Source organism: Raphanus sativus, chromosome 6 (assembly GCF_000801105.2).
Source record: "Raphanus sativus cultivar WK10039 chromosome 6, ASM80110v3, whole genome shotgun sequence".
In the NCBI taxonomy this organism is placed as follows: Eukaryota; Viridiplantae; Streptophyta; class Magnoliopsida; order Brassicales; family Brassicaceae; genus Raphanus; species Raphanus sativus.
The window spans coordinates 49,789,121-49,803,882 of NC_079516.1; the positions used below are offsets into that span (position 1 = coordinate 49,789,121).

A 14,762-nucleotide genomic window follows, 5' to 3' on the forward strand; every position below is an offset into this window, starting at 1 on the left:
ATATTTTAGGTTGTAGCATTTTACCATTATTAATGATGAATTAGGTGCGGTGGAAATGACCTTAATGACAGATTGGGACCCACTTATTGCACAACTGGTCAAAAACCATTGACTAGACAGGGGTCCACTCTAATCTTGGAAGCTTCTGAGACTTGATAATCGTTGATTTTGTAAGTCAACTGTGTGAATCTTTTGTGTTTGAAGTCTTGCGTTAGATTGTCCGTATATCAATAGTCTTCTCTCATCAGCCTTGTGATATGGTTTGGAGTTTGGAGAGAAGAGTTTATCACGTCGGTTGCGCTAGGAAGAAGTTAAAAGAGAGATCAGTTCTTAAAGCATTTTTCGATCTTTGTAACGAAAAATGCTCTATCTCTTAGTCAAGAAGTGATCTAGTATGTTTTAAATATAACTATAAGCGAGTCATCTGGACTACTCTTCTACTGTTGACGAGTCTGTTACCCTAGACACTCAATCACGGGGAAGTAGTGAATTTGAAGAGATAAGATTGGTATTAGCATACGTGGAGGTTTGTGCCAAGCTAAGTCGTTGTAGACTTGTAGTAGTGTATTTGAAGCGAGAGGACAAACACTTCTGGGCTTTGCACTAGATGTTGCAATAGTGTTTTGAAGCAATATAACAAACTCTTTTAGTGGGCTATGCACTAACTTGTTGCAATAGTACTGCGTATATAAATGTGCTATAAATAAATACATTCTGCCAAACCCTGCGTTCATAACTAGATAGTTATGTTCAAGATTAAATGCTAAAAACTAGTAATCCGTGTACATTTGACTTTATCCAAGTTCGGATCGTCGGTTAGAAGATATTTACATAAAATTTGAGAAAACTGTCGCTCAATTCATCTTGTAGACGAGGCGATAAACTCTACCCGTTTTGTCAAACATCAAAACCTTTTGATCATTTCGCTCCGATGCGACTGAGGAGTTACACTTTCGAATGGGTTAAAATGCCGTATCTTGACATTGATTACGTATTCCGAGTCATCTTTACCGTTGATAATTTCACAAGATTGCCTACGTGGTGCCTGCAAACCCCATCACATAAAAATATTTAATATAGGCAAATATAATTAAAATAAACTAATGCAGAAGTTTTTTTTTTTTTTGACTGAACCTAATGCAGAAGTTACACCAACTGTAAGACAAAATACTTCTTCTCAAACACTTCGACCAAGGAATAACTCACGATTATTTTTCCGTAATTAGTGTATGTTTCATACACCTTACACTATTTTTGAAAGTTCTTAGTGTTGATCGATTATTTCATATCTAATACTATTTTTGTTCTATCATGGTTTTTATGTCTATAATATTGTTATATATGTATATATGCGAACTTTTTAAATTTGTACTTACCATTTTCCAGAGAGCAGGCATCCATTTAGCAAGAGAGATGTCGATGAACTCGACAGAACTGACGCGAGAATACTCACGAGATTCACATTGCGCGTCGCTCACTTCAACATGCTTACGATAAGTCGTAAGAGTCTGTTTCGAACCTACCTCGTATACCCGGTCCAGGAAATAAACAATGGGCCTCTCACAAGGATCTTCGCTGATGGGTCGTGTATCGAACGTGAAAGGCTCGGTACTCGACGTCCGCCACGACTTGAACGTAAGGAACGGTGTCTCAAGCTCCCTAGCCGTGACTAGAGACGGATAAATCTGAATAGTGTAGCCCCAAGAGACGGAGACAGACCAATTCCTGATTGTGTCATAGCAGAAGCTGTGCTGGAGGATCCGACTTGGATCCGTTTTGTAGGCGGATATGAGTCTTCTTAGGGCGTCGATTTGTGTCGTCGCTGGAAAAATTGGGTCAACGTAGTCGAGGTGGTGGAGCGATACGAGAGGAGCCACTGGATGCGCAGCCAGTATACCGTACGGATTGCCACGTATGTCAACCTGGATCATGACCATGCAAAGAAAATCATTAAATCATGATATTGTGGTATCAAAATTATAGAAATTTCACATAAATAGCTACACCAAATAGGCACGGGTAATTTATTATGGAACTAAAATGATTACTGTATTATATAATTCCCATTTACGAAAAATAGAAAAATATGGAAACTGAGGCTTCTCAACTCTTGCAAATTTAAATTTCATATTGTATTGATCTGTTTAAATATTTAGTTGACTATTTTTGAAGTTTTAAATAAGGTAATTGAACATTTGAAATTTGAAACTGCATATTCAAATAAAGAAACTGCAGTCTTTTACGGGGAATATAATTTTAATTTCATAGCTAAAATTTAGATAGTAAATAATTGAATTTCATTTGGTTACTAATTAGGTTATTTATTGAATTTCCACTAAATAGAAAAAGGAAAATTGCCAAAGGTACCTGATGAAACCCTGGTTCCTTGGTCAATGGAACACCAATCTCACTAATACAAGCTTCAATCTTCTGGTCAGATCCATATAACGATGCGTACCGATCAATGCATCCGTCAAGTATCTTTACAAGCTCGACAGCCAATGGGTAGCTAATTGCAATCCCCCCACCACCGTAAGCCATGGCGTAGGAGTGGACGATGGCTTGTTCAACACTTTCCGAGTTTCCTCCGATGTAGTACATTTGATTGTGGTCGTACTTACTGAGAACTGTTATAAGATTGTCTACAAAGAAAACGGTGTCGTCATCACCCATCACGAACCATCTCACGTTCGTTAGCCCTAGTTCAAAACTCTCTTTGATGATTCTCGCCATTCGTATAGCTGATCTTGTACCATACCTGTTAAGCCAAGGAAAAAAATCAGATCAAGAAAATTAATATTCATTCTAATAGATTGTCAGAATTTCAACTGATTAAGGATCTTTCTATAAAAAAATTTATAATTTATCACAAAACCTTAATCCACGGCCTGTTTAATTGGTTTAATATACTACTTGACTAAAAATTGGTTTAGATAATTAGGTTAATAATTGAAAATAGAAGTGGAAGTAGCTTATACCAGCAAGTGTAATTGAAACGGGAGGTGTCCGCCGAAACTTTGTACGGTGGATAAGTGGGGAGCCACGTCATGTTAAGAGGCGGTTCCTCGTCAAGCCAGACGAACCCGCGGGTATTGTTTGGTCGCCACCAGAGTTCGGTGTAGCGGCTGCGTTCTCTCCACGTTTGAATGGAGCCACCAATCCCGAAAAATATGTGGGAGATATCGGTAGCTTCTGAGGACTGATTTTTCCGGACGGTGTCCGAGGAATTGGTGGTTGGGATCACAGTGTCACGGCCGAAGCGGCGGTAGTCGGCAAAACTTTGGTAATCGGAGCAACCGGAGAAGATAATGTATGTGAAGATCATGGCAACAGAGATTAAGATGCATATGGTGAAAAAGAACTTGGCGACGACGGAAAAAACATGACCTGTTTTAACAGCTGTCGGGAAGATTGACGGTGGTTTTTGGCGGAGCTTAAACGGATCGAAGATGGCCATTGGTTTTTTTGTGGGCATATAAGTTTGTGTATGAATGTTGTTATGTGGATTTGATGTTACAATGCGAGGCTGGATTTTACTTTTGTTCTTGATAAATATGATACGAATAGGGTTTAGTGGAAAATACCTCAGACTTTATATTAATCTGTCCCGATATAAATCGAGAAAGTCCATATTCAACGAATATCCCCTACTCCTTTATTTTAGTTAATGAAATATATGACCTCGGGTAACCAAATCTTGTTAGTTAAGATACTGTGATCAAAATTTTCTCAAGAGAAAAAAAGAAAATACTTTTATCGATAACGGACTATCTTTACCTTATGCTTTTTGTGTAAATAATTTTTTTATTACCGTATATGGTGCATGAAAACGACTAATTGTTAAGAAAATTCTAAGTAAAATGGGTTTAGATCACATTTTGGGTTGGCCCAGTTCCTTGCCTGATCTATACACGAATTTGGGCTTCAAAATAGGCTGTGACATACTGCTTACTCATGCTACGTCGCAACTCGCAAGTATTAAACTGGCGACATATGTTTATTTTTGATAAAATGGGATGACGAATATTGTTAAAGCTTATCAACAAAATCTAATCTAAGGCTATCCTCAAGTTATATGTGAAAAGGCAAAATTGCAAATATGATATGTAAATATTTTTTATATATGTATATGATGTAGGATTATATTTTAAAGTGTTTATTTGGATTGATTTTTAATTTCGGTTTTAGTTGGTCTATATGAATAACGATTTAATACAACTCTAACTTAGTAAGAGTAGCGGTTCCAATCAAGTAGGCTCGACCAATGCAATCAGTCCACTCCAACTTTTGAAACAAGGATGAAACAATGTCAATTAATAATTTTAGCAAAAAAAATAGTGTCAATTAACTCTATATCTATGAATAAAAATAATTTAGTAAAGAAAGAGCTGTGAATATTTTAACCCGTTTAATGATACATTCAAATTCGTATGAGATCTAGTGGAAGTTGTGGAAGACTCGTATTCGTAATGAGTTGTCTTTGATCATGTTGTTGTAGAAGCTACGAAAGTCTTAAACCGTACTGGCTAAGTGGCTATGGTGTTAAGCTACGGAAGTTGTGGAAGACTCGTATTCGTAATGAGTTAAGTCGGAAACAATATTGTGGTTGTTCGTTGAGACCTATATATGCTTCATGCAATATCTTTTAATTTCATATTCTTGCATCAATAGTTTCGAGATCTTCTTGATTGAATTGCAAAATTTCTGGAGACTATTGATATCTTGCATATTTGCATTGTTTTAGCTATTCATTCATAAGCATTTGCATCATATAGATTAGGATTTAGACATGTTTAGGTTGCATTTGGCATACATATGTCTCTATCAGGTATTGGAACACCACATGGAGTTCTTGGAGACATTTGGAAGCAATATGATCAAAAAGGGGGTGAAAGATGAGCATGGATGGAGGCCTTAGAGAAATCTTTTGTTGCTAAGATTTTGTGGAGACACAGAAAATTGAGTTAGCTTTCTAATGGAAGTGGTTTCAAGTCATTTGGAGATGTAATGGAGAAGTTACGATCAATTTACTAGAGGCATATCCATCCTGGTCGAGAACCGCAGAGTGACCTTCCGGAACGACCCCCCAAGGTCGCTCCCAACCAGAGCGACCAACCAGAGCGACCCACCTAAGTAGCTCGCGTTTTCATCGCCCGGAGACACAAAAATAGAGGCTGGAGCGACCTCTCAGAGCGACCCCCCAAGGTCGCTCCAGCCCCTTTTGCTACACGATTTTATGATTTTTCAAGGACCTTTTTGCAATTTTTTATGCACGTTTTTACTCTGAAAAACCTAATGTTTAAGGATGTTGTAGCCACCTTTTAGCAGATTATCTTTTATCTATTGAAGAACACAAAACTCTCTCAAAAAAAGTTCTCTTTTGGCTTTGATTGTTCTTGTGTTCTTGTGATTTTCTTCTAATTCTCTATATGATTCATCTGAAATCCACCATGGGTTTAAAAGGAATCATGGAGATTAGTGAGTAATCACCTTTTGGATTCATGGGTTAGGGTGATTAAGGGTGATTATGTTAGTTCTAGGATGTGTTAGGTGTAAATCATGCTTGTTCCTTGCATAGTAGAGTGATCTTAATGCATCATTTGAGTAGGCCACTCAAAGGGTGATCTCTAGGCATTTCCCACCCAAAAGGTGTTTGATGAAATGCCTGAGTCAACTCTCTTAGGCTCTTAGTGTACTTTGCCAAAGATATTTGTTGTTAAAGATGCTAAGATAGCTAATAGACTTGTTAATAATGATTGCTTGCATGTTATTCAACCAAAGACATTTGATGTTTGAGACATGTTAGCAAATGAGCATTCATCTAGACATAGAGCTTGCTTAGAATTGTGTTTAGGCTTACGGTTAATAGTTTGATTGATTCATTTGTCATCCTTAGTTCAAAACTTGATCACCCAAGGTCTGAAATCCCTATACCCATGAGTTCTCCTTTCCAATAGCTTAAAATATCATTTCTGTTACTTGCATTTTAGTTTTAGTTTAAAAACCATCCAATTCAGTGGTTGCACTTAGATTATGCAAATACTTGCATTCTCTCTGCATTTGAATCCTTCAGATTTGGTTCGACAACTTACTACTACTATACTATCATTTGACTTAGGAGCCTCAAAACTCCTAACATCAACTATCCAACATGGAAGAAAAGTTTTCTGTAAAATTATTTTTGAACTTATTTAGCTGTTTATTATTTTCTAATAACGTTAATCTTTTGAACCAAAAAAAAACTAGCGTTAATCTTAATTATTGACATTTTCTGTATACCTGCATGTGGAAGAATATTTGTGAAAAGAGAAACTACTGTAACTCAAGCAAGCTAAAAACATATAAGTCATTGAATTAGTAAAACTAACACGAGAGTTGTATGTCATTTTTATAATGACGAAAGAGAATTGCATGTTATACTAATCTACTTGCATTATCTCACTCGTGGACAACTGTGATTTATATAATTGAGTACAAAATAAAATAAACCAGATTGGTAAAGCGGACCAACCAAGAATTTTTGGTCTTTTCTTGTTGTCAGGATCCTCTGAGGAACTTTCACTTACGTATGTAATTGTGTGTATTATATTTTAGTTATTATTCAAAGTCTAATTGTTAATTTCGAACAGATATTTGGCGACTAGACTAGCGAACAACTAAATGGAGCTTAAATGTGTTTTAGTAAAGAACTATATATATACGAGTATTAACCATATTTCCAATGAGAAAATAAAATAAATAAAATAATACAAGGTTTGTCTTGACCATGTGATTCTCAAATTATCTGTGTTTATCAAATTAAACAATGTAACCTTCAAACATTATATATTTTCCGTTAATTAATTATATATATATGTGTGTGTGTCCGAATTGGATTGTTTTGTAAGTTATTCTTTTTGGTTGATAAAAAAAAGAGGAAGTTCTTCGAAAAGTATCGATGACTAGAAAGCAGAAACTCTAGAACTAAAGTGACATGCATAGTTAGAGCACCATTATCACTAGGTCCTCAAGATCTCAATACAAAATAAAGTAAATAAGTATTTCAAATATTTAGATATTCTGTCAAAAATATTTCAAATAAGATATTTTAAGACATTTTTAACAAAATATCTAAACATTTGAGATGCTCTTTACTTTATTTTGTGTTGGGATCCATGAGATATTAATATTAAGAATCCATTGATAGTAATGCTTATTTAGTCAAATTTCAAAAAATGCAGAAGTAACTTGTTCATACAAATATTAGATATATAGTTGCCAAATATATTTTTTTGTAAAAGATAATTTAAAATAGCATAAATTAATTTTTCTACTCCACAAATAATTCTAAAAAAATCAAATATTTTTTCCTACCATGAATTTTTTTTTTAAATATTATTTTTAAATAAATAAAAAGAATGTGTTTGGATTTCTCATTCCAATTTAGGATTTTGTTTTCACATCAAAACAAGTTTTAGTTATTTTAATATTAAGTTTATGTGATTTTATTATCGTTCTATTATATATGGTTATTATTTTATATACGAAAACTTTCTAGTGCTATTTTTCTTAGAACTGTTCATTTTTCAATAATTGAAAAATGGTATTTGAAATTATCAGACCCTAAAAGCATCATTAGTGGTAAGAGTTTCCCAGTGAATATATGTACTATATAATATTGATATTTTGTAACAATTTATTTATTTATTAAATTTTAAATAAAAAGGGAATTTGTAATGGGTTTCTAAAATTATTTGTGTGATCTCAAATGAGATACCCATCTCAGCTTTTCTACATTTTCTTTCTTAATTTTTTTTATTTGTTTTATTATTTTCATGTGCCATGACATTCGGTTCGAACGTGTGAAAAAAAAAATTCATCCAACTCAAAAGGATAGGATATAAAAAATAATTAAGATATACCCTAAGTATATTGAAATATTGTATATCCAATAATTGAAGACCAATATGTATTCTTGAGTATTTTGGATTATATTACTAGGTAAGAATCGTCCGAAATTCCGTGAAACTAATTTAAGTCTTAGAATCCAAACAAAAATTCTATTCAAATATTTTATATATTGGGTACTGACAATATCTCATATTTTATATCATAGTTTAACTATTCGAATATGTGAGTTGCATGGAATGAGATTCATTCTCCATGTGAAATCTCTACCACTAATCCAAGACTTCACTTCCACCTATGCATTGTTATGCTAGTATATAGAGAAGTCAATTTAGTAATAACTAGAGAAACCTAATTAACTGTATGTCAAGTGTGTATCTAACTGATCCTCAAACCGAGTTTAAAAAAAAAAGAGTTAATAGCTTTTAAGTTTATTCTGATGGGTTGCACTTTAATCATCTGGTCGAATTTATAATAACAGGTTGAATTATTAATCGTGGTTAAAGGGTCCATTTCGAAAGTTGATGGATCACGATGATTCAAGCAAACTCCATTGCAATATCAGTTATGATTGGCCAGGATAGATGTCTTCAGGGGAGCTAGAATAATTTTAAAATGGGTGCACTATTGCTAAAAACATTTTATCTCTGTTTCAAAAGGATGCATATTTTATAGAAAAAATTTGTTTCAAAAGATACAATTTTTTATATTTCTAATATAATTTTTATCAACTAATAAAAATTGTGAAATTCAAAAATATTAATTTCATTTGTAAAGTATTATTGATTTAAAAATAAAAAAATCTAAATTACAGAAAATTATTATGTATTTATTACTAAATTTTAATATGTTTTATTAAAAAGAATATAAATTTTAAAACATGTATTATTTTGAAACGGAGAAAATATAACTCAGATGAAAGTAGGCATCTAACTTGAATTTGAATTATGAGGAGTGCACAGCTTGATTTTTTCCGATTCATACACCAAAGTTTTCAATGATTTTGTACAAAAAATTATAAATAGTAAAATTATTGTGGATGCAGTGCTCCCACATCTATCAACCTGCTTTCGCCCTAGACGTCTTAAATGACAAAAAGACGATTTGTACGAGGAGAGTTCTGATATTAAGATTTGTATAACGTAACCGGTGTGGTATTCCAGTGATGCTTGAGGGGAATAAATTCAATACGGCGAATTCTGGTTCGAACTCCGTTATTCACACGGATATAGGTTTTTGTTTTCGGCCATTTGAATGTTCATAAAAAGATCTATCCGTGGACTGTATCTCTACCTAAGAGTTAGGTTTGTGTCTTTAATAAATTCAGATTTATTTTTTTTATCTTTTCAAAAAAAAAAAAGATTTGTATAGTGAAAAGAACATATTTTTTATTGTGAAGTTATGAACTTATGGATGACCCGTTTGTAAAATCAAAACATTAAATTATTAAAACACTCAAGTCTGTACTTTTAGACTTCTACTGAAAGATTGGAAGTTCATAGCTTAGTTGCAAAACTCTATAGAAAATAGTATATATGTATATCCGTTGATAAATCCATAATTTCTACAACTTTTTTGGCAAAAAAAAAAAATTTACAATTTATATATTAGCAGAAGCACCACACCTCGCACCACCTTATCTAATGCTAATACGTAGTGATAGTGATGTAGATAGATATTTGGAATATTTCCAAATATCTTATTATTTATTTTATTAATTATTAGAATAATTATCTTTATTATTTTAGGGTTTTATGGTTTTATTATATATAGCCGTCTAGGCTTAATCTTGTATTCAATTTTGATTTGATTAATAAAAGTTAAGAGATTTCTCTTTGTTCCTTGTTTTCGGTAGATCATTGGTGATCTCAACGAATTTAAGAAGACATTGATCTTAGGTATTCTTAGACTAAATAAGATCCTTGTGTTATCCTAGTTTTCCGGGTATTCTCAGAATCAACGGATCTCTAGTTCTATCTTTTAAAGCTTCCGCTACATCAGTTTGGTATCAGAGCCGCGTTTCTTTGATTTCTCAATCGAAGAACGATTCTGGATGTCATGGTGAGTATTAGCATCTATCCTATCTTGGACGAAAGTCCTTTTGTTGAGAGAGAAGAGAACCATGAGATCTATCGAGAGATTTATGGTGATCCGATCTACGATATCTATGAAGATGATGTCTGTGTTGGCCGTGCAAAATTCGGGCGAGACGAGTTCTGTGCAAAACTCGGGCAGAACGAGATCCGTGCGAAATTCGGACAAGACGAGTTCTACGAAGATTTTGTGAATTTTTTTGATAATCTGATGCGTGCAAATCTTGTGCAAAAACGGATTTATGAAGATTCAAGTTACAAACAGATCCGTGCGAAATTCGTGCAAAACATGCTATTGAAGATTCGAGGAAGAATTTTTATTGGAAAGAGTTTTGGATTCAAAGAGTACGATCAAGATTCGAGGACGAATCTTCTCCAACCCGGAGAGAATGATGTAGATAGATATTTGGAATATTTCCAAATATCTTATTATTTATTGAGTAATTCTTGGGTTCACTCCCTAGGGTGAACCTCTAGGTTCACCCACCAATAGGAGTTCACCATTTTGTATTCAATATCTTTTAAAAAAGGAAACAAAATATTGTCATATTTTTAAAATTAAAAAAGATAAGAATAAATAAAAAATAAAATTAGTTGGAAACAAAAAAAACTTTTAAAAAGAATTTTAATGTCATCGACAAAATATTAAACCCTAAATACTAAACCCTAAACCCTAAATACTAAACCCTAAACCCTAAATGTTATATCTTAAACCCTTGGGTAAATCTTAAACCCTCGGATAATCTTAAATTTTAGGGTTTATGATTTATCCAAGGGTTTAAGATTTACCCATGGGTTTAGGGTATAGTATTTAGGGTTTAGGGTTTTGTGTTTTGCTGACGGTACTAAAATTACTTTAAAAAATTCAAGAATTTAGAATTTGTCCAAGGGTTTAAGGTTTACCCAATGGTTTAGGGTTTAGGATTTAGGGTTTAGGGTTTAGCATTTTAGTGATGGTATTAAATTTTTTTTAAAATTTTTTTTTTCAACTACTATTGTTTTTTATTTTAATTCTTGAGCTTTTATTTTTAATTTTTTAAAAAATATAATATAACTTGACAATATTTTATTTCCTTTTCTAAAAGATATTAAATATAAAATGGTGAACTCCTATTGGTGGGTGAACCTAGAGGTTCACCCTAGGGAGTGAACCCAAGAATTACTCTTATTTATTTTATTAATTATTAGAATAATTATCTTTATTATTTTAGGGTTTTATGGTTTTATTATATATAGCCGTCTAGGCTTAATCTTGTATTCAGTTTTGATTTGATTAATAAAAGTTAAGAGATTTCTCTTTGTTCCTTGTTTTCGGTAGATCATTGGTGATCTCAACGAATTTAAGAAGACATTGATCTTAGGTATTCTTAGACTAAATAAGATCCTTGTGTTATCCTAGTTTTCCGGGTATTCTCAGAATCAACGGATCTCTAGTTCTATCTTTTAAAGCTTCCGCTACATCAGTTAATGATGTAGATAGATATTTGGAATATTTCCAAATATCTTATTATTTATTTTATTAATTATTAGAATAATTATCTTTATTATTTTAGAGTTTTATGGTTTTATTATATATAGCCGTCTAGGCTTAATCTTGTATTCAGTTTTGATTTGATTAATAAAAGTTGAGAGTTTTCTCTTTGTTCCTTGTTTTCGGTAGATCATTGGTGATCTCAACGAATTTAAGAAGGCATCGATCTTAGGTATTCTTAGACTAAATAAGATCTTTGTTATTATACTAGTTATCCGGGTATTCTCAGAATCAACGGATCTAGTTCTTTTTTTTAAAGCTTCTGCTACATCAGATAGCTATAGGGAAGCGGTAGGGTTATTACGATGTTTAATTTTGTAATGAAATACTAAATAGTTTTAAGTCTACGCGATAGAAGGGTTCGTGACCCACGGGTCGGAAAAGTTAGGGTAGAGACTGTAATCAGTTGGAGTCTTATATACTTATAGTTTATTATTTTAATTTGATCTTTCATAATATTTGCTGAGACAGAACACGCGAAAGGGAATAAGTGTTGTGACATATTTGGAATTTTGTGCTCTTTTCTTATGCTTATTTTTACAATATCTCTTTTCTTATGCTTATTTCTATGACTTTCACAGAATGTCATGTTACGACTGAGATGCGAGTGCATGTGGAAACGAGCTTATCAGGACGTTTCTGAACTACGAATTATTTAATAGTAAACACTAAACATATTAATATTATTCATCATTGCCGTGGCTACATCATTGATCCAAAGTTTCGTTGATGACAACACTAAGTTGATACAGAATACTAACATTTATTGTTCGATTGTTGTTACTTTCTAAATCAGCGGTACACACCTCTTGTTCTGGATTATCTATGTCTCTCTTTGGAACTGTATCCTTTGCTTCGTCAAATATTTATAACGATGAGTGTGCACACGCTTATATGTATATATGTGAGTGTTTGAATTTTTATATTTTATTTTTATGTAACTTAATTGACAAAAAAAAAATTATGTAACTTTGGAATTTATAGGACGGATTAACTTTTATCAAAAAATCTAGAATACAGGTAAGATATGTTAATATAATGCACATTAATAATTAGAGTAGAGCTATCGAAAACCCTAAATTAATAAAATAAGCAACTAAGATCTATGGGGGAATTATTCAGTCAATCATCTCTCTCTCGCTCGCTCTAATTGTGGCAGAAAATATTCCTTCATCATGTGACTTTATTTTGGATCGTGGTTACACAACATGCTGCTAATCACGTAATGGGGGTATAGGTATAGTCAATTGTAAAGCCTTTCCTCTTGTTTAGATCAACATAGTTCAAAATAAAAAGCATTCCCAATAGTTTAGATTGCAACAATGTATACATAATTTTTTCAAAGACTAATGTTGTACTACGAAGTATGAACGCATATACTTAGTCGCTGCAGAGTTCCTATATGCTAATTTTCATATTCCAAACATAATCCTAGCGAAGGTTTGCCAAAGGAAAACTTAAGCATAATTTACTTGGCACATTCATCCCCCGTTAATCAATCTTCTGCGAAGAGATATCTCAGTGTCATATTAGAAATTGATAAATGAATGAATGAATGATCTTTTGATATGTAATAAGCATTTTATATGATTCATTGGCTAGCTAGGAGAAATTGCCTTGGATTATAATTGTAACAGTAACGTGATTATTTATGCTGCCCATAATCATGAAAGTGCTAACAACATATTAATCACCATAAAATGGTAAGTATATAACAAGTTTCTCAAGCCTCTAGTTCTTTGCATACAGATGCTACTTAACACTTCCTTAAAAAATTCACAGTTGTAAATTGTTATTTTCATACAATTCTCAAATAATAGATTCAAAGCCTCCAAAATACGTATATAGCCATACATTTTAGACACCACAAATACAAGGAAAGATAACACAAAGTAACACACATATCCATATAAAATTTTGTATTATAAATATATATTATGTTTTTCTTTACCTCTTGCGTTTTGGTAGATATTCATGGATGATCCATAAATCAGTTTGCCTTTCGGGGATCGCCTCCTAGCCTAAGCTCAAGATCTAAATCCTCAAAGTGACCACCCTTATGTTTGAGCTCCTCGTTTCTTGTAATTATGGCGCACTTGCAAGATAAACTTGAAATGAATATCGACGGCTGCGATGAACTCTCACGCATTCGTCTTCTCTTATGGATCATATCACCCTTCCCGATCTCTTCATCTCCCCATTGAGCAGTATTCGGACAATCCTTGTGGATCACCAGATTCATTCTCACTGACAGATCATTGGTGTTTTCAAGATTGACGTTTACTTTATCCCCGTTCTTTGGTTCATCTCTGTCGATCTTTCTCTTCCTGCTTCCTTCCATGAAAGGAACTTCATAAAGATCACAACCCTTTTTACCCGGGCACGACCATGGGGAAGAAGATATAATCTTTTTAGAATCATTGGAAGGTTCTACGACAAAAGATGGTGAAGAGGAAGAAACCCTAGGAGTCAAAAATGGCAAAGGAGAAGGAGAAGATGAAAGATCAATAACACAGGAGTGTTGAGACTCAAAACGATTAGGATTGGACTTAAAAACCAAAGTATAGCTAGAGGTTTCACGAATATCATCGCTACAATTATGAGATGGATACTCCGGAGGCGAAGAGGATTTGGAGAATAAGTATTGGTCCTCGGATTGCTTTAGCCGTGCTCTGTCTCTTCGGTGAACGTTCATGTGGCCACCGAGGGCTTGAGCCGATCTAAACTCTCTGCGGCAAAAGTTACACGAGTAAGATCTCGGCGGCCACAAAGATCCGGCGGCATCGTCTTCCGCGAAGGCCAGCTCTTCCCATGATGATTCTTTGTTGCTTTTCTTTGGGATCCAGAGGCCACCAGGTTTCTCCATTCTCTAGGGACAACTTGGACGTTGACGCCAAACCCTAGAAGAAAGTTTTCCTCTTCTTTTTTTGGGTGGTTAGAGGAACCCTAGATGATTAATATTAGGTGGTGAGTTACGGAAAAGGATGAAGAAATTGTGTAATGACAATAATGGAGTTCATGATCAGTTGTGATAATTAAATTTAAACCAAAGCGAGTGGAGTATTTTAAACGATCAAAGAGTAGTTATTTTATATTTGATTGATCGGACCGTAGGGATTTTGTGAATGCAGATGATATGAACTACTTTGGAATTTAGTAAGAGTTAGCTGACTGATAAATCTTTTATGTTTGCTTATTCCAAGTGGATACCCACAAGTAACGTATATTTGTCTTTTGATTTTTGCGTATAT

At 33.5% G+C, this 14,762-nt stretch overlaps 2 protein-coding genes across 2 annotated transcripts; both read right to left on the minus strand.

Moving 5' to 3' along the window:
* Window positions 1–673: 673 nt before the first annotated feature.
* LOC108810834 (uncharacterized) lies at window positions 674–3,578 on the minus strand. The gene is made up of 4 exons (XM_018582909.2): window positions 2,979–3,578; window positions 2,368–2,758; window positions 1,377–1,922; window positions 674–1,045 (listed from the first exon to the last, which is right to left on the minus strand). Exons 1-4 carry the CDS (start codon window positions 3,473–3,475, stop codon window positions 905–907), a joined length of 1,575 nt encoding a protein of 524 aa, XP_018438411.2. The 5' UTR covers window positions 3,476–3,578; the 3' UTR covers window positions 674–904.
* A 9,754-nt stretch (window positions 3,579–13,332) lies between these two features.
* On the minus strand, window positions 13,333–14,552 carry LOC108810073 (zinc finger protein 10-like). Its single transcript, XM_018582205.2, has one exon. It carries the CDS (start codon window positions 14,375–14,377, stop codon window positions 13,502–13,504), a length of 876 nt encoding a protein of 291 aa, XP_018437707.1. The 5' UTR covers window positions 14,378–14,552; the 3' UTR covers window positions 13,333–13,501.
* Between the last annotated feature and the right edge of the window lie 210 nt (window positions 14,553–14,762).

What these genes read in the sequence shown, in the direction of transcription:
- LOC108810834 (XM_018582909.2), bottom strand. Translation starts at nt 3,475, where the DNA reads ATGCCCACAAAAAAACCAATGGCCATCTTCGATCCGTTTAAGCTCCGC. An exon ending in CGTTTCAATTACACTTGCTG is followed by an intron (nt 2,759 to 2,978) that starts GTATAAGCTACT and finishes TTGGCTTAACAG; the next exon opens with GTATGGTACAAGATCAGCTA. An exon ending in AGGAACCAGGGTTTCATCAG is followed by an intron (nt 1,923 to 2,367) that starts GTACCTTTGGCA and finishes GTCATGATCCAG; the next exon opens with GTTGACATACGTGGCAATCC.
- LOC108810073 (XM_018582205.2), bottom strand. Translation starts at nt 14,377, where the DNA reads ATGGAGAAACCTGGTGGCCTCTGGATCCCAAAGAAAAGCAACAAAGAA.